Source organism: Linepithema humile, chromosome 7 (genome assembly GCF_040581485.1).
Source record: "Linepithema humile isolate Giens D197 chromosome 7, Lhum_UNIL_v1.0, whole genome shotgun sequence".
Lineage (NCBI taxonomy): Eukaryota > Metazoa > Arthropoda > Insecta > Hymenoptera > Formicidae > Linepithema > Linepithema humile.
Window position 1 is genome coordinate 4,314,421 of NC_090134.1, and position 19,276 is coordinate 4,333,696.

At 37.6% G+C, this 19,276-nt stretch overlaps 2 protein-coding genes across 4 annotated transcripts in view; one reads left to right on the forward strand and one right to left on the reverse strand.

Moving 5' to 3' along the window:
* LOC105668270 (cuticle protein 3) overlaps positions 1-6,310 on the forward strand; it is a 56,399-nt gene extending 50,089 nt beyond the window's left edge. The window contains exons 3-5 of the mRNA XM_067358706.1: positions 3,210-3,509; positions 3,735-3,992; positions 4,264-6,310. Coding sequence (XP_067214807.1) covers positions 3,495-3,509; positions 3,735-3,992; positions 4,264-4,683 — 693 coding nt within the window. The 5' untranslated portion in view covers positions 3,210-3,494 and the 3' untranslated portion in view covers positions 4,684-6,310. The remainder of the gene's footprint in view (positions 1-3,209; positions 3,510-3,734; positions 3,993-4,263) is intronic.
* On the reverse strand, positions 6,001-16,956 carry LOC105668511 (zinc finger protein 90). 3 transcript variants are annotated; one of them, XM_067358699.1, is made up of 6 exons: positions 16,561-16,956; positions 14,943-15,098; positions 10,366-10,655; positions 9,910-10,217; positions 9,553-9,826; positions 6,001-9,460 (listed from the first exon to the last, which is right to left on the reverse strand). In XM_067358699.1, the coding sequence occupies exons 1-6, from the start codon at positions 16,699-16,701 to the stop codon at positions 9,181-9,183; spliced, it is 1,449 nt and encodes a 482-aa protein (XP_067214800.1). In that variant the 5' UTR covers positions 16,702-16,956; the 3' UTR covers positions 6,001-9,180. The 3 variants fall into 3 exon arrangements, with proteins under 3 accessions (XP_067214800.1, XP_012216358.1, XP_067214801.1); XM_012360935.2 differs by having other exon boundaries at positions 10,423-10,655; positions 16,561-16,954; XM_067358700.1 differs by lacking the exons at positions 14,943-15,098; positions 16,561-16,956 and adding an exon at positions 11,643-14,902.
* Between the last annotated feature and the right edge of the window lie 2,320 nt (positions 16,957-19,276).

Here is a 19,276-nt window from a genome sequence, read left to right on the forward strand (position 1 = left end):
CATACACTGTGAGCACTCATGCGATATTAATTTTTTGTCTTCAATTCTATGATAATTAATATAATTACATAGTATTGATAAAAAATGAATTATGAAAAAGATATTAAGTCAAATTATCTTTTCAGAACAAGAAATTTCACTATGTGAAATACAGTAAACGCATTTTTTTAATAGCTACTTTTAGTATTCTTATATTGTTGCTTTAATCATTTAGAGAAGAAATTAAATATCAAACATCTGTTTTTATTATTTTATCAATTTTAATTTTATTTTTTCGAAGAGTTGAGGACATTTGATGGGACCAAAAGTTAAAGTATAGAATATAAATATTCCCGATAGCGTGAATCAAACTTAAAACAATGCTTCTGGCTAAACGACGATCGAAGTGAAAAATACATTTTCAATGTTGTGTCGCAAGCGACTGCGCTATTGCATACGGTTAAATTTACGATGTGTAAACGATCCGGCACACTTTAAACACTACTGATCTGCGTCATCGGATATCTATAGTGCTTCGACAATAAGGACGAAATTAAGAGGTAGAAAGAACGGCGAAAAAAATCTAGCCCAGATTCATAAATTTCGCGAAATAATGGACCGCTCCGCGCACGTTTACTGCCGCGCGGCAAGAAAATCTCTCAAACGACGAGATAATTGCACGGCTACGTGACGCTCGCAAACTTTTAATGCGATGAGAATGCAACGCAATCGTTCGTGAGTAACGAACATTATCTTTTAACTTAATGCATTGACGTATTAAGCCGCGGTTATTAAAAGTCTATAAATAATGTATTCTGTACTAGTTTTCTTATTTCTATAGATAACACAATGTGTCAATTTTTACATTGCTGTAATATTCAACTCACAAGGAATGTATTTTATCCATTTTTAGTAACCTAATATTGAGAAGAAAGATATGTGACTGCGTTTTAGCTTACAAACAGAATTTTCTCACTCGGCAAATTAATCTCGTATTGCCAAAGGATTTTTCCTAGAAACCATTAAAGTTTGAGGATAATTTGTTAATGACGAGTGAAGAAAAAGGGAAAGAATATCGAGTACGCGTATAAAATTAGTGGGATATTAAATAAATGGAAACCGGACGGGAAAACGTGCGCCGCAAATAAAACTATAAAAGTCTCGTAAAACGCTTAACGGTCTTTTCTTTTTTTCTTTTCCCGCTGGATCAAATTGACGGCAATTTTCGAAATTACGAACGTTGCGACACGTGGACCCGAACGGGCGTCGGCCGACGCGCGCGAGCGGATATAGAGGAGGAAAGCTCGTGATCGCGATAAGATTCGAAAGGTATGATCGGCGAGGGAAGAGAAAAAAGGAAGGATTTGACAAGAGGAAACCGCCGGAGAAAGTCAATTATTTCTGGCCGGTCGACGAGGAAGACTCCTTTGGCGCCTGATATCGGCGGTGCGCCGGAAGTGACGTTTACTTCACGCATGCGAACGTAGAAATGCACTTCCTTCCGCCCGAACGATCTACGCGGTGTGTGATATCTCGACCGCGATGTACTGCCATCACGCTCAATAGATATCACGCATGGATTGATCCGCCTCGTGAAATTCACTTATGCAGAGTGTCTCGTGGAGTGTCTCGTAGAAAGTGATTTATTAGACGTTTAGGATCGACGAAGAGTGGCGCGTGACTCTGGGACAAAAAGTTGCGAAAGATCGGCAAAGATATTTTATTCGACCGCTAATTCTGCATCCGCGTACGCAACAAGGCATAGAGAATACGCTTTTTGCAATTAATGATAAATAAAATAGGATACTTCATTGCTAATGCACCTCCGGTGAGTTTTACAATCGCACCGCGTATTTGCGCTGAGCCGCGCGATTGCGAAATGCAGAAATATAATCGCGAACGAGAAAAATGTCTGATGGCTTGGAGAGCAAGATAGATCCGCGCTTTCGCCGTGCTTCGAGCTATTAAGGAAATCGGAAGTGGGAACTTAATACGCAATCAATAAATGTGTTTCGGAGCAATTAAAGCGCGCTTGATTTTCCTGCAGTTTTGCACCGTCGATTTCAATTTGCCGATGGTAATGGCTGCAAAACTCATTACTATCGCGATCGTAATTTCGCGAGTTCGTGAGTGAAATCGAAGATTACGACGGGCGAAGAATAGTAGAATAATTTTCCTTTAACGAGCACTTTGGTACATGGAGCTTCGAGAGAAAATTAAAATGATTTCAAAGGTTGCGTACGACGCCAACCCCGAAGAATGCACGAATCTTCAGCGCGATTGCTGCTATCCCTCCGATAATCCGCTGGAAGTTGGTAACCGTATTCAGTAGCAATGTCGGTATATAATCTACTGCAGTCACAAATCTGAGATCCAATGTGATAAACAAATATCTCTAATAATAACAAAAAATAATTTGTTAATTGCTAATCAAATTTGAAATGATTTTCCTTTAAAATAAATATTTGCATTCTTAATTAAGCATAAAAGTTTAATTTAGGTGAAAAAAAGTATTAATTAAGAATGCTAATTTTTTCGTTATTTATTAACAATTTTAGAGTTTAATTTGGAAAGAAGTCTTTTATATTCGATTTCAAACCAAAAAATCTTCCCCGATTTTTGCTAAAATCGATTTTATATTGTTTAAAGAATTGATTATTAAACTTCCTTTATTTTATCGAGTTAAAATATAATCGAAAAAATAGATACAATATATTTCTACAGAAATTTATTTTATTTTATTTCTTATACACTACTTCACACACGCATCGGTATCGTGCGTATTAATGGCGTGCACTCAGCCAGTCAACCGCACTGTTCTGCCGCATCGAGATATTCAGATGCTTAAAAATTAGTAATTTTTTAATCTCTGTAATTTGACGAAAAATCATCGTAGATAAAAAATTAAAAAAGCATTTTGAAGCTTGAAACTTGTACTTTCACATACTTGAGGCCGTTTTTAAAAATTTTTTATCTTCACATTTCTGAGTTTAAAGAAAAAACACTAAGCTTTAAACTGTTTTTTTAATTTTTTGTCATTTTGCAATAATTTTTCGCCGAGTTTCAGCGGTTTAAAAATTGCTCGATTTTAAGCATCTAAAATGTTTCTTATTTTTTAAAGAGTAGTATATAAATAAAAGAGAGAACTTAATATAAAAAAAAACTGACAATTTACAGTCAGTTTTCTGAATTCAGTGAGCAAATTAAAATTAACATCGGGATCTTTATAGAACACTCTGCATAAATTGCGCGAGCAAGATATTCACCTTCTCGCGAACCATTGGAAGAAATGTCAGTTCAAGTTATCACGGCGAAAGTACGAGGACTAGGTTGCACAGGAATCGCTCGTAGGGCGTGGTGGAAGACCGGTGTGATCCACGGCTGAAACGTGCGGGTTGCTATCAAGGCCTCTTCGCTGGATTGCCCTGAACCAACCCGCCATATAAAACGCCCCTCTCGGCTCCTGAGAGCACTGCTGTGCTTCCCGTTGTCTAACGATCTATTATTCCTCCATCATGCGCGCTGCATTCGTAAGTTCTCCGCGAGTATTTATCCACGCGCTTAGTCTTGACTTAGATTGAGTCTCGTCAAATTCTTTGTACTTTTAAAAATATAATAAAAATATATGTATACGATGCAACTGAATCACGCATCGATCATGTGCTAGATAAAAAATAAAAGTATTCCGTACATTTCGAATATCTTCACTCGTCGGATCAATTTATCTGGGTTTACATTTTATTTGTCGCTCGCAGATCATTTTGCTGTGCGCCATCATTGGCGTCTCTTGCCAAAGGCCTTATTCTCAATCGCCGCACCAGGCGGCGATTTTGAGCGACGCGCGATATCTCGCGGGTGACGGCACATTCGGCGCGGCGTATACACAAGAAGACGGAGTGGAATTCAAAGAGGAGAGTGATGTGAATGGCAATCGACGTGGATCCTACTCATATGTCGATCCGACCGGGCAAAGACGCACCGTGACTTACACTGCGGGAAAAAACGGATTCCAGGTACGCTAAATATATTCACCAGTTCGTTAAAATTATTATATCAACACGATGTCACCTCGCAAAACGATTAGTTTTTATATAAATGCGTGTTTTAGGGAGAGCGAAGCGTTCAGCTCGTCAAACCAATGAAATAAAAGACTAAAATTAATTGTTTCACTTAATCACAACTGTGCATTTAATCGAATTGATTTAATGGCGATAAAATGAAGATTAATACCTAATTTTATTAATTTTAATGTTAAATTAATTCCTGACTTTTCGTCTCGCGTAGGCAACTGGCGACCACATTCCTAGCGCACCTCCGCCGGTGCCACCACAACCGGAATATGTACCACCACCGCAGTATAACCCGCCGGATTATCAACCCCCGAGTTATACGCCACTACCCCCTCAGCAGTATCCGCGGCGCTATCAACCGGATTACGAACCGCAACCTGTTTACCAGCCGCAGCTTCAGCCGCAATACCGGTACCGGCCGCAGCCACAGCCGCAGCTTCAGTATCATCATCCCTCGGAATTACAAAATATACCCTCATACGTTCTTCCAAAGCCGCATTATCAGCCCCAACCCCGACCCGCGCCGCAGTACAATGCGATAACGACACCGGCGCCTCGGAATTTCTATCCGCCGGGAAAGCTCAGCTTTAATCGGACTCCCGATGGTTTCTCCTACTCATTCAGCAAAAGTTAAGTAGTGATTTGCAAGTTAATAACGCAAGAAAAACGACAAGATTAGATCTAGCACGTACTAATCAGAAGAATATTTATAACTTGAAATAGAAAACAAAAATAGTTGGATGGCAAAAAATACAAAGTAAAGTTAGAAAACAAAGTTTGTTATTTAAACAAATATAAAATGTATGAAAAAATATCATTTATCTCAAAATTATAGTCGTGATCTCTAATTTTCTTTTTATTTCAAGTCTGTAATTAATCAATACTTTACTATAATTATTAAATTTCTTTTCTCTGTGTATTATAAATTATGAAGATATTGCTTTTATCATATATTAAGATACATTGTCTTAAAGCTCCGTCATAATAAATTAAGTTCTACATTATGTCTATCTTTCGGCGTCGTGACATTTAAGTAATAAAACGCTAAACCAATTTGAATAACTTTTATCTCCTTCGTTAGCGCAACGCCCAATGTATTTCGCATAGCAATTTCCTGTGCAAATGCGAGCACAATCACGTGCTCTATGGGGTCGGCTTACTTTCATCAGACAACCTTTGCGTTCTCCATAATGTCGCAACTGAGAATCCCACGATATCGAAGAAAATGTGGGATACGCCCGATATACATATATTCTGAAGAAAGACAATAGATTATTAGAAATATGTTCATTCTTTCAGAAATTGCAATTTTAATTCGTTATTAATATAGTTACATTTATTTAACATGAGTATCGTGATAGCATCGGTTGAAATCAATGAATCAGCTACTCTTTATAACGCATTAAAAAAATATAAATGTTTATTACTTACATTTAAACACAATTGTCCGCTGTAAAATAGCATTCGGTTTTTTTTTTCTTATTTCGCGAGAGACAGGAATCTCTGAGAAAAACGGAAGAAAAAGGAGACAAAGAAGTGATTATCTCATTATCCTGGCTTGCGAGTGATAATGCGAGTGCACCATCGTGCGCGCGAGGTGGAGGTCGACAAGAGCGAGGAAATAAAAATCCGACGAAGTTGAGCCGGTTGGCTAGCCATTATTATTGTTAGCCGTAATACGGGCGCGGCGCGATCCGGCAAGGCGAACCGCCTGTACCTGAACAGGAACTCGGCAACCTTAGGTGGGCAGAAAGAAATTGCATACCGCGATATTTCACGTCACCCTGACGCTGTCGCCCGAGAGAAAATGCATTATAATATCGCCGATAATATCGGTAGGATTTTACGGTTGCAACAATAGCGTGTTCTTTATCTTCCGCATCTAATAAATCTTGCATACGCGTGAAGATTAATACACACTGTTGAGCACGATAACATTACGGAGACATGGTTTTCATTCATCATTTTTTATTTATAAAGGTATATTGAGTATACATTTTGTTTCATAATTATGGCAGTAATATACAGACTCTGATTAGTGGCGCGCGACATCAACAGTATAAAAGTAATCTAAAACAGCTATAGAGGCAGCGGCATCGAACATTCACTCCTCGTAACAAAAAAATGAAAATCAAAGAAACAGCGGCTTACCTAAATCTAACTTATGTTAACGTTTTACTTATGCCAGTGTGCCTCCCTAACACGTGAATTCAAATTATGACGACAGTGTGGATAAGTCCCAGAGAAAAGGCACTATATGTCTATTCCTCAAAAAATCCTCAACGCACGAGTGCGTTTTACTACCATAGAAATCATTACATTTACTCCGACACATCATCTTTCTTCTGTCGAAATTTTTTTCTAAAAAAAAGAAAAAAAAATCCAGATTACACCTAGCATATATTATCACGCCTTTGAACGATAAGCGTAAAAGCGTTTGGTTCCCATATGCTAGTTCAGATGCTCCTAGTATTTTCTATCGAGCGCTAGTAAGATTTAATCATTATCAGTTAGGCAAATGTTAACTATTTGTCCCCTAAATTGATTAACTCCAAAGGCATCGGTTTAAATTTGATTGCACTTTCAATCTTCTGCAACTTTCACAATATGCGTGCAATAAGACAATATGGTGTGCATGATAAACATGGTGAAAATAAAAATCAACCGCGGCGCGCGAGGCTGTTCATTAATTCATTAATCTCACTACGTTAAAAATATAAGATCATGTAAAAACTCGAAAAGTTTTCATAATCGCTCATACGCTCATACGGTAATCTAAGACAGTCGCTATTGTCGCGGTGATTATTTCTAATGACACAGTTGTAAATGTTACACAAAATATACGCTCAGCATTAGGCTCCGACTTTTGATTTTTCACATCACGCAGAGGCACGGTCGTCCTAAAAGCGATCGTCAAATGAAAAATAACCCGAAAGCGGATTTGTACGTGAGGCAGGAGGCACGGCAGTGTTACGTTCTTAATGAACCTTACTTATTATCTTAGAGTACTAATCTAAGGAGACAAGAGGAAGTTTAAGCGCCGAAACAAGCGGATCCTATTGGCTTTTCCTGGAAGATACAGTTTGTTCACAATGCGGACTCATAATGTGAGATGCTCGAGAATTTATCAGTATGATGACGCGCGTATTCAGTTTGTAACAAACTTGAACGCGATTATTGTCATTAAATTCTCTTTGCGAATAATGGACATATTTGTATACATATGTTTTCTCCTGCCAATAAAACAAATTGGGAGTCTCTCGACTGCCATATAACTGCAAATCATTATCTAAAATCTGTACAAAAAATGCGGAAAAGAAATTTTAAACGTAGAAGCTTTCTTCTTTCATACTTTTCCGCGTATCAAAATGCATAAATCATAAATGATTTATAATTAACTTAAACGGTTCGAGAAATACTTTCTCTCCGTGCGTTTTTAAGACATTACATAATACTTAAAAATAAACTTGCTTAATTAAGTACATGCTGATACTTTAGATTAGCATGATATTTCAGATTCGCAATGATTATTACAATAAAAGATAAACCTATTAAAATATCACTAAAAAAACACAAAAGTATAAAATTCTACTAAAACTGATTAATAATATCAAGGCTTTGAGCACGTGTTTCGCGTCACATTGTGGCTTATATAAAAAATACGCTTACTTATTAAAAAATGCTTCAAAAATGCTTCAAAAATGCTTCAAAAATGAATAAAGACAACGAAGCATATTGTGCTCCAAATTAAAGCATTTGCCGCTTTTAGCATAAGCTCTCCTTTTTAGATATTATAATCCATGGCTAATACTTATGCTACATCACAGCGGCAATCTACATTTGGTATACAACTTGATAATATATTCGACACTTTGGAAGAATAAAATCGCGTATAAATTTAATATAAAACTTGTTGATGTTACGTATAATACGAAAACATGAACGTAAATAGATGAATGTAAAAATCAGTGAAACGGCAATGCGATTCGTCATTAGCTAATTTCAACTTCCTATCGAAGAAAACGACAGCGTTGAAACAATAAATTCTCTAAATTATAACGTTGCAGTTAAAAACATATATATACATATATATATAACCAAATACAATAGCATTGAGAACAAACCTATATATCAGAGAGTATATATCGTCGTGATCCGTTCTGTAACTTTTTAAATGTAAACCATTTAACTAATTTAAAAAACGCAGCGATAAAATAAAATGTCGTTATATTATACTTTAACTATGTGAATTACTGTAACTATGTGAATATACTCTTATAGGTACAACACATATGTTAAAAAATTACAGAACAGATCGACTGGTACTTATTAATAGGGGGAAAGATATAACTACATAGGAACGTATACTAGTAGTACTTTTAAATACTGACGTAACAGTGTACACTTTTGCTACAAAACAGTATTACATCAGTATTTAAATTTTTTTTTAAGGTAGATCTTACCTCGTATCAAGATACACAATAGTACTCCTGCAAATAATTCTTCCAACTCTGTCCAGGTGATATGTCATGTACTCGCTATTTAATAATTTATCATAAAATATGATCAGTAAAATTCGTTTATCTTCAGCGTTTCGAGGATAATATTCTAAATTAGTTTAGAAAATTAGTTTTTGTCACCTGCTAAAAATTCCAACACGAATAAGTTGGAAAAGATGTAATCGATAGTGAATTATAATTCATAAATGATAATCATATCAATACTATTAATCACTATTAACATCACTGATCATACTACTGTGTATCTATTAACGACAAATTGGTATATATGTATGCAAGTCTGTATCTATGTATATAAATATATATATACATATATATAATATATATAATATATATATACATATATAATATATATACATATATAATATATATATATATATATATATATATATATAATATATATTTATATATAATATATATATTTTATACATACATATATATATATATTTTATTGATTTATATATATATATATGTGTGTGTGTGTGTATGTATGTATATATACACATATGCATGATACTTTATGCAATAGTTTCTGATCGAAGTGGAGCAGAGAACTTGTACTATGGTAAGACACAAATCGACGGTACACAGTGACAAGGGAAGGAGTAATTCTAGCTGCATAATCCAGAGGGATCGACAAGTCCTCTGGCAATAAGTTCAGCGGTCGGGATATCGCCTTGCTTACTGCCTGACTGCTGTCCCGCCGCGTTCTGTTGCGCGTGTGCATCACAGTGCGTGCGTATATGGAACAAGAATTCAGCTTTATCTGTGAAATCGGCACGGCACATCAAGCAGAAATTTCTCTCGGACGGGTAGGATTGCGGCGGTGGCGCAGATCCGGGGAAGTACGCGGCGGCGTGTTGCGGTGGCGCAACTGCTTCCAAGTGAGATCTGCAATTAAATCGAAATCAGTTGTAGATATTAAACTAAGATATTAAACTAAGATAAGATCCCCAGATGTCTCAACGTAAAGTAACACCAACCGAGCGTGCTGTGTCCACTCCTCTCTAGTAGCGAGCACTCGTCCGCACAGCTCGCAAGACCAACTCACGGGCTCCTCCTTTTTAATGCTCAGGATGCTATCTTGGCGAGATGGTGGTTGCTGTTGTTGCTGCGCCTGCTGCTGTTGTTGCTGTTGCTGCTGCTGCTGCTGGTCGGATCTTGGTGCGGTAGGCGCTGACAGGGGCGAGACGCCGACTCTATGTCTGAGTTTATTCATGTGGATGACCAATTTGTCACGACGCGCAAATGCCTTACCTGCAACGTTTATTGCATTTTTTTATTCGCCTACTTGCTTCACTTAATGTTGTTCGGAATTTGAAAAATAATTTCCCACTTACCGCACACCTCGCAAGAATACGGCTTCTCCCCAGTGTGTATACGCATGTGTATCACGAGTTTATCCTTGCGCGCGAGTCCCTTCCCGCACACGCTGCAGGCGAACGCTTTTGTCGTGGGTTCGCCCGTGTTAGTCGCCTTCGAAACAGATCCGGGACGAATGCCCACGCTATTCGTCGTCGTCGTCATTGTCGTCGTCCGTAAGGGTTGATTAACAGATGCCGGCGCTCTAGTTCCAAATTGTTGGTCCGTCGCGCCGGAAAATGCCATCATCCCACTGGGACGCATTGCAGCAGTGTAATCTGGTGATCTACAAAAGCACTCGGTAAGATGCAACGTCTGTTGCTTGGAAACTAATGATGCATAGATGTAATGCATAGAATTCGCTGCAAAGAAAATTTTTTTTAAAACGTGGCAAAATAAAAAAAAAAAAATAAAAAAAAAATTAGATGACTTACAAGAGGGACAAAAATAACCTCATCTTTAGATAACTTAAATGTAGGTAATTTGAATACCCCATATAGGTTCCAATAGAACGAAACACTCTCACGCCATCGTCGTAACCCAGACCGTCATCTGGCAGAGTAAACGTAGAATTCGGCGGTTGTTGGGCTGCGGGTGGTCCGAGTCCGGCTAGCCTCGCCTGAGCCGCCTGAGTCGCCATGTGCTGCTGCAGTGCCGCGTGCGCCTCCACGTAAGACGAGCGTTGCTGCTGCTGTCCGTTTGACATTTTGTCCTTATCTGTACCCTAAACGCAAACCGCTCGTTAATTATGCACATTGTGCAACAATTGATGCGACAATGATTTATTCAACGTTATAAAAATCTGACTACCAATATCGAAAAGAAGCGTCGCTTTTATCGAACACACTTGTCTCGTTTAACTTTAATAATAAAATTTTAAGCGTAAAATACGAAAATGTATTGATGCAACATGCAACTTTTTAAACACAATTATGATTATTAAATAAATGTAATGTTACGATATTCGTAGCATTCGCTAATTGACATTGAAATATAATTGCGAACGCACGTTCGTAAGTACAAATATTAAGTGTGCTCTGATTATATATTTTTATATAATTCTCTATATAGCGTCGTTTACGAACATATCAAACATAGTTTTTTACGAAGATCTCGAAATCTGTGCTGCACGTAGGAAGACAAAAATCTTTTTTTAAAAGCAATTTGAATCCGATTTTCATTATACTCGTTATATGTTTTCTAAGACGCGTATTGCAAAATGTATATTTAATACTATCAAAATTCTTTCCGCGACTTTTTTCGTAATTATTTTAATTAAATCTTCCTTTCCACATCTATAAAAATATGCGGGTCCTAACATTCCCCTCGCGATGCCAGCGTATGCTTCGTCAAGGTCTCTCGAAGGGAGAAATAATGAAAACGCTTATTGTGCTAGCGAAAACGGATTCGAAGAAACCACTGTAAGTCCTTTAAACAACACCACTGTAATCCGTCGCTTTCTTTAATATCGTATTCCTGTTACTTCTGTCTATCGCCAATAGATTAAATATAATAATAACTATCAATAAAAGAACAAAAATTAATTCTACATTTGAAACTCCGAAATGCTCCGAGAAATGCAGGTAACACGCTATAATGGCCGAAAAGCAAGGAATATTCCGAAAGAAAGAAAGACGGGAGAAAGAAGCCATCGCGCGAGTCCGTCGTTCTCACAAAAGAAACGGGCGGCCGTCTTTTCGGATGCGCTTACCACGCACTACGGAATCCTGTGCACGTTCCAAAGAGATTGCTGGAAGCTCCGGAATTGAAAGATCGCGACTTTCCGGCGCAGATTAAGCGATCTAGATTTTTAAGTCACAGCACCGATCGCAGGTGATGGAGCGGCGGTGAGACCTCGGTGCTCATTTTCGGCGAGGCCCAGGATCCACGCTCTCGATGCCCGACAATTACACTTTACACGGGACACACGACGTACAAATGCTAACACTGACACACGCGCGTCACACGCAAGACTCACGCGCTTTCGTGCTTTTCACGACGCGTCGAAGGAATCTCGCGGTTCACGGGGCGAGAGAGAGCCCGCGTAGCTGGCCGCCACCGCCACCAATTCCCGGTGCGGGAGGATGCAAGGACAAAGAGGCGAAAAAAAGCAGCCGACAGCGAGCGCGGAGGGGATAAGCGCGAGACGGTCGGGGAGACGTTTCCCTCGCCGTCGGGCTCGGAGAGAAGAAAGAGAGGAAAGAAAGATAGCGGGTGAAGGGAGAGAGGGTTCTGTCTGAAAGGAGACGGAGAGAAAGAGAGAAAAGCGCGCAAGTGTATGTGTATGTGTGTATACACATATATGATACACGACGAGGACGGGGGTGGGCGGAAACAGCGGGAAAGAAGTAAGATAGAGCCGGTGACACACACGGACGGAGCAGTACGCGCTACAAACGATACCGAGCGGAGGTTCCCCGCGGAATGCACCACGGCCGGCGCGAAGCGCGCCCGAGGGTGCGACGGAGAGGAGACGATTGCGCGGGCACGCTGACACGACGAGGAAACACGATGAGGGGTAGAGGAGCAGGGGGGGGGGGAGCGGTGAGGAGAGAGACCGGAGAGAGACACGAATGGGGCGGCCGGCTGTGGCCGGTCGGCTAGCAGGCAGGGAAGAACGGAAGGTGTGTGTTTACGTGTGTATGCACACGCGACGATGATCCGTGTGTATCGCTATCGCGGCTTGTGTGCATCGCGCGCACGCTGCATACTACAAGAGGGATCGCAAGCGAGGGAGCGGGAAGCTGAGGGAGAGATGGAACAAAGATGGACAGAGGAGACGTGGAGTCGGGACGGAGGAGGGGAAGGGGACGAGAGGGACCGCCGGCACGGTGGAAGATAAACCGACGGACGCGACGCGTTACGATGTACCGAGTGCATAACCCCGGAATGCAGCAAGCGGTCGACAAAGTCGACGACGGAGTCTCTCCGGGAAAATGAAAGATGCGACGGCGAGACGCGCGGGACGAAGGAGGACGCGCGACTGCTCGCAGCGACGTAAGGGTGCCGCGTGCGGCGGGGTGCCGGCAGCGTATACAGTACTCGGTCTCAAGTATATACACATTCGCTTTTCTCTCGTTTCTTTATTCAATTCCCTTCCTCTCTCTCTTTCTTCAGCGGTGAGCAATACCGGATACAGGCATTGCCGCACCGTGTGCGCGCTGCAGCAGCAGCAGCGGTGGTGGCGGCGACGGCGACGTTCCGCGACCGGTGCGTCGGCCCGCTGACCTTGACACTGACATTGAGAGAGCGAGAGAGAAAGAGAGAAAGAGAGAGGACGAGAAGCAGGGGAGGGGAAGATGGAAGGTAGACCTTGCGCGCGCGCACGGAGAGCGACTCGAGGGAGAGGAGACGCCAGGGACGACGAGGACGTCGCGCGACCCTCCTCGTCGCGCCGCCCTTCGACAGGCCGCCGCCGCCGCCGCCGATATTCCGGAACGCTGGCGACGAGAGAGAAAGAGAGTCACCCACGTAACGAGGCTGCGTCGATCGTCGGGATATCCCGGGTTTCGAAACAGGTTTCTCGGAGGAGAGCGCGGCAACTCACGTTGCACCTGTGCCTAGGACTGTTGGATCGGCCAGGAGAGAGGTGGCAAGGATTGAGAGAGAAAGTACGAAGCCAATAAAGAAATAAAAGGAGATAGAAAGATAGGAGGAGGGACGGGGGGGGGGGGGATGGAAAAGAGAGGACGGAGTAGGATTTACATCGCGTTCTGACCAAGTTCTCCGGGAACATGACACACAAATACGTGTAAAAAATTCACTCGTGCAAAGAGTGCGAAAAGCGCAAAAAGTCGATAGCAGCTCTCTTTCAATTACAGCGTAATTATAAGCTTTTGAAACCGCCTAGCAGAAAATAGGTGATGTCAGATAGGGTAACAGTACAGGTATAACGTACATTCCATCATACTAACAAATAGATAAGTTAAGTAAAAAAAAAAAAAAACAAAAAAGAAAAAGAGTTAATAATACTGAAGACCACGGTCGAGATGAAGCAAATGGAGAAAGATGAAGGGGTGCACGAAGGAACGCAGCAAAATTAAGAAAAGAGCAGGGAGGTATTACGTGACGCGAACAAGAAGAATACGGCAGGTGGAAGGGAAATAGGTTGCTAAAGCAGACGGCTAAGGCGGGGAACAGCGGGGACCAGTCGAGACGGCGAAGAAAGGAGTTTACTACGACTTTCGCTTTCTGTGCGCGCGACGCGGCTCGCTGTCGCGACGCGCCGATCAATAGACGTCGCGACGCCGGTCTCTCTCTCTCCCTCTCTCCCTCTCTTTATCTCTCCTTGCCCCCCCATCGGCAATCCGTTGCGTACGCGAGGGTGGAATTATTGAGATCGCGCGCCGTCGGCTGCAGCAGACGCGGAAGGAGGGTCAGCGGGGACGAGAACACCTCCGGCTACCGATCAACGACGCCTCTACACGCATCCCCCCCCCCCCCGTGATCCCTTTGACGTCAGAATCCGTTCTTGTCCGACCGCTCTTGTCTATCTCGCTCGCTGCACGGAAGGTGAAAGATACACTTATCATTTACCTCTAACATAATACTCTAACTAGTTGGCTAGCCTTTGTGTTTAGTCGTAGTATTGTAGAAAAATCATTACATTACCGAGTTACTGTAAGATGAAAACAGAGCAAAAAAAAACCGTATAAAGCGTAAAGAGCTTTTTACAATGCGTGTAACACGAAGCTAAATTGAATATAAAACTGCTTTAACACGTCGCGATGAATATTGTGACGAGAGAGAAAAAACTCGCGTTTTGCACGCCGAGAAAACAATTTGGTCAATCGTGAGACACATAATTTCTCATGTTTTAAACTTTCAGCAGTAATCGATGGAAAGAGCAATTTAGTTATCATTAATATGATCAAATCAACTAGAAATTTTTATGCACAAGCACTTTGTTGTGTATAGTAAGATTCATAAGATATAATTGTTATAAATACAAATTGTCATGCAGCACAAAATATATTCTGCATACAAAGAGCAATGCTATAATTTTACTTACTTGATTGTTGACTGCAGTAATGATCTTTAAACTATCAGCATAATCCTTTAACACCTGTTCTGTATTTATACAGTTCATACGAAATTCGTAGAACATATTTAATTTATGGATACATCTTTGACAGATATATTTTGGCAGTCCATCCTCTTTTGTTATCTGCAATAAAGTGAAATTTCATGTTTTCTTTTGATTTAACGTAAAATTGATAAAAATAAAATTATGAGTTGGTTTGAAATATCTAGCTTTTTATATTACAAAATAGATTCTTTTGTAATGAAATATTGAACACACTTAAATATTTTTATCACACTCAGTTGGTAGTCTCTCTGGATACTATTTTCAAGCTTTATGGAAACATAATAAAATAAAAAATAATAAAATCTAATCTAATAATCATAAATCATATAAATCAATGCTTTATCATAAAATTATATTGTTGATAATTATACTTTTTATCATAAAATTCTTAAAATTGATCTATGAAACACAAAATAAGTTTTTAAATCACTTTAATCCAAATAGCCTTCTACACAAATCCAGTAACTGCTTTTTAACAATTTTAAAACACTATAATTCTTTTAATATTGTTAACAATTTTGCCTTTCATAAAAACATTTCCATAAATTTTTTAAAATATTTTGAGCGCGTGGTATTATCTGCATTAAAAAATTCAAATTAATTCAATTTAAATCAAATTTAATAAAAGTTTATTAATAAACCAGAAAGCTTACTAATAAAAGCTATTACTTAATAAACTATATATCTCATAAAAACCTATCCATATAATTTAAAATATTTTGAACACATGGTATTATCTGCATTAAAAATTCGAATTAATTCAATTCAAATCAAATTTAATAAAAGTTTATTAATAAAACAAAAAGCTTACTAATAAAAGCTATTATTTAATAAACTATATATCTCATAAAAACCTATTCATATATTTTTAAAATATTTTGAGCACGTGGTATTATCTACATTAAAAATTCAAATAAATTCAATTCAAATCGAATTTAATAAAAGTTTATTAATAAAACAAAAAGCTTACTAATAAAAGCTATTATTTAATAAACTATATATCTCATAAAAACCTATCCATATATTTTTAAAATATTTTGAGCACGTGGTATTATCTACATTAAAAATTCAAATAAATTCAATTCAAATCGAATTTAATAAAAGTTTATTAATAAAACAAAAAGGTTGCCAATTAAAGTTATTATTTAATAAACTATATATCTCATAAAAACCTTTCCATAAATTTTTGAAATATTTTCAACACGTGGTATCATCTGCACTGAAAAATTCAAATTAATTCAATTCAAATGCAATTTAATAAAAGCTTATTAATAAAACAAAGCTTACTGATAAAAGCAATTATTTAATAAATTATTTATATCACATAAAAACTTTTTCATATTTTTAAAAATATTTTTAAAAAATATTTTGCGCACGTGATATTATCTACATTGAAAAATTTAAATTAATTTAATTCAAATCAAATTTAACAAAAGCTATTATTTAATAAATTACTTATATCTTAAACACAAAATTTAGTCAAAATGATCGAGTCGGAACAATAATAATCTTATAGATCCAGGTGATCCTGATTACTCACCACAGTAGGAATGCAAGAGCGTAACTTGAACAATAGCTGTTGTTGCTCGCCTTCCTTGTCAAAAATCTGCATCTGGTGCGTACTCTTCAACGAGCACAGTCTACAGAGCTCGGTGAAATTGAAATCCTCGTTCATTGCCATTGTAACACATGCAACGCCTGGCGGCTATCAGGTCGACTATCAATCGGGAGGTTATGCCGTCCTACCGTTTGATTTACTGCACGTGAGCGATAAAAAAAAAAAGGCGAACCCGAAACTGGCACGTGAATTTTTGCAAGCGTGAATTTCCGGGCGAGTCTGACTGAAATAAGATAGAAGAAACAGGATTAATGTAGAAAAACTAAGCTTCAAGACCCGTAGACCTGAACGCGGCCATTATTGCTCCTAAACTACACGATGAAATGAATCTGCAAATGCATTGATGCAGCATTCTCGCGCCACCTGGTGAACATGAATAGACATCTTGTATGTAATAATGTTATAATACATTATCGCTAGATGGCAATACAACAAACTTTTGACGCGATGAAGTATTCCATCTTTTCTATTTTACATGTACTAGAACAATACAAGTGCGCGCTACACGCGCGCACTTAATATTATAATTTAATAATTATAAAATCTAAATATTTTTAAAAAATTATTTTAATTTTAAATAACCGCCAAAATAACCTTTGCTCTCAAACTATCAAACTGCCAGAATAATCAAGATAACAATCAGCGTCGCGGAAAAGCGTCAACAATACTTTCGATACATTCGAGTATCGATTTTTCATACCTTTTTTAAGAGTGGATTCAAGTAAATAATTTTTTTTTTATTTTAAGTAAATATTTACTTGAATCAAGTAAATATTTTTTTTATTCAAGTAAATGACTTTGTTTATTTAAATAAATATTTATTAGAATCAAGTAAATATTTATTAGAATCAAATAAATATTTATTAAAATCAAGAAAATATTTATTAGAATCAAGTAAATATTTATTAGAATCAAGTAAATATTTATTAGAATCAAGTAAATATTCATTAAAATTATATAATAATTTTTTTATTCAAGAAAATATTTATTAGAAATTACCAATTATTTGGTAATTATTACCAAATCATATTGTAATTAATATCAAATATTTGGTAACTATTACAAAATATTTGGAAATTATTACCTAATACTTAGTGACTATTACCATATCATTTATTAACTATTAACAAATATTTAGTAACTATTACCAAATAATTAGTAGCTTACCAAATATTTGGTAACTATTAACAAATATTTGGTAATTATTACCAAATCAATTTGCAATTATTATCAAATATTTGGTAACTATTACCAAATATTTGGTATTTATTACCTAATATTTGGTAATGAGGGCGAAATGATTTAGTAATTATTACCAAATATTTGGTAATGAGGACGATATGATTTAGTAATTATTACCAAATATTTGGTAATGAGGACGATATGATTTAGTAATTATTACCAAATATTTGGTAATGAGGACGTTATGATTCAATAATTATTACCAAGATAAAATTACTAAGATAAAAAATAATGTCAAAGACATGTAATTTTTGACAGCTTGCGTTTTGTGTATCATAATATTTTTTTCTTTATAATTTTTTCAACAAAATCTTATTTGTGTAAACAATATTTATGTTAATATGTATTAGCAAATTTATTTCCAAATATTAATATTGACAACAGGAGAGCGATAGTAAATTTCGCTTTTATCACTGTACACACCTGAGCGCGCAAATTTCAGGCTATCTTATTCGCTAACTTTAAATGCTTCTAATTCAAAAACCATTACACTCTGAGTATTTTGGTATTTAGATTTTTTGCTCAGAATTATCTCAGAAATATATCCCTAAGCGTTGTTACGGTCTTTACAGGACACCCTGTATACAGGGTGAGGCATCCAAAACAGGCTTCCTGATTAACTCTTATTTTTAATAATAGAAAAAAGTGTTTCAGACAAAAGTTGCATGATTTTAAGGGGATCATTACATAATATATGTATATTTTTTATAACTGGAAGCGTTTCGGAGATTTAAAGGACAACTTTGATTTTTTTAATGGAACATTCTGATTTTTTTAATATAAATTGATTCCTCGCAATATTCGGCGCAAAAAGTTATAAGAGTAGGATGACAAAAATTAATAAAAAAATCAAAGTTGACCTTCAAATCTCCGACACGTCTTTCACTATAAAAAAAATACATATGTACTATGTACTACATTTATACTATGTAATGACTCCTTCGAAATCATGCAAATCTTGTCTGAAATACTTTTTTTTTTATTATTAAAAATAAAAGAGTTATTCAGATGGCTTACAATATAAATTTTATAACTAGGATCGTCCGATATTTTCTCCAAGCCGCATTTTCTGCGTGGTTCTTCTGATTTATTGCATTACTCGCGTGATATGAAACCAGACGAGGAACTGCACTTCACGGACGTGTTCATAAACCAAATGACAGGATTGCCGGTGACGGGTCACAAGAGAGCGCAGCTCAACATGAAAGCAAGCAACCCGTCAATTTGCTGACAAACATTAGCGAGGGTTACTTTTCGTGAATGTGGACTGCAGAGGTAAGGATTATGGAATTGCAAAATTCGATTTGAAAGAACACTGTGCTCTAAACGTGAAATTGTGCTTTAAAACAGAGTTTGCAAATTTCTCACTGTTTTTATATTAATTATTCAATTCAAG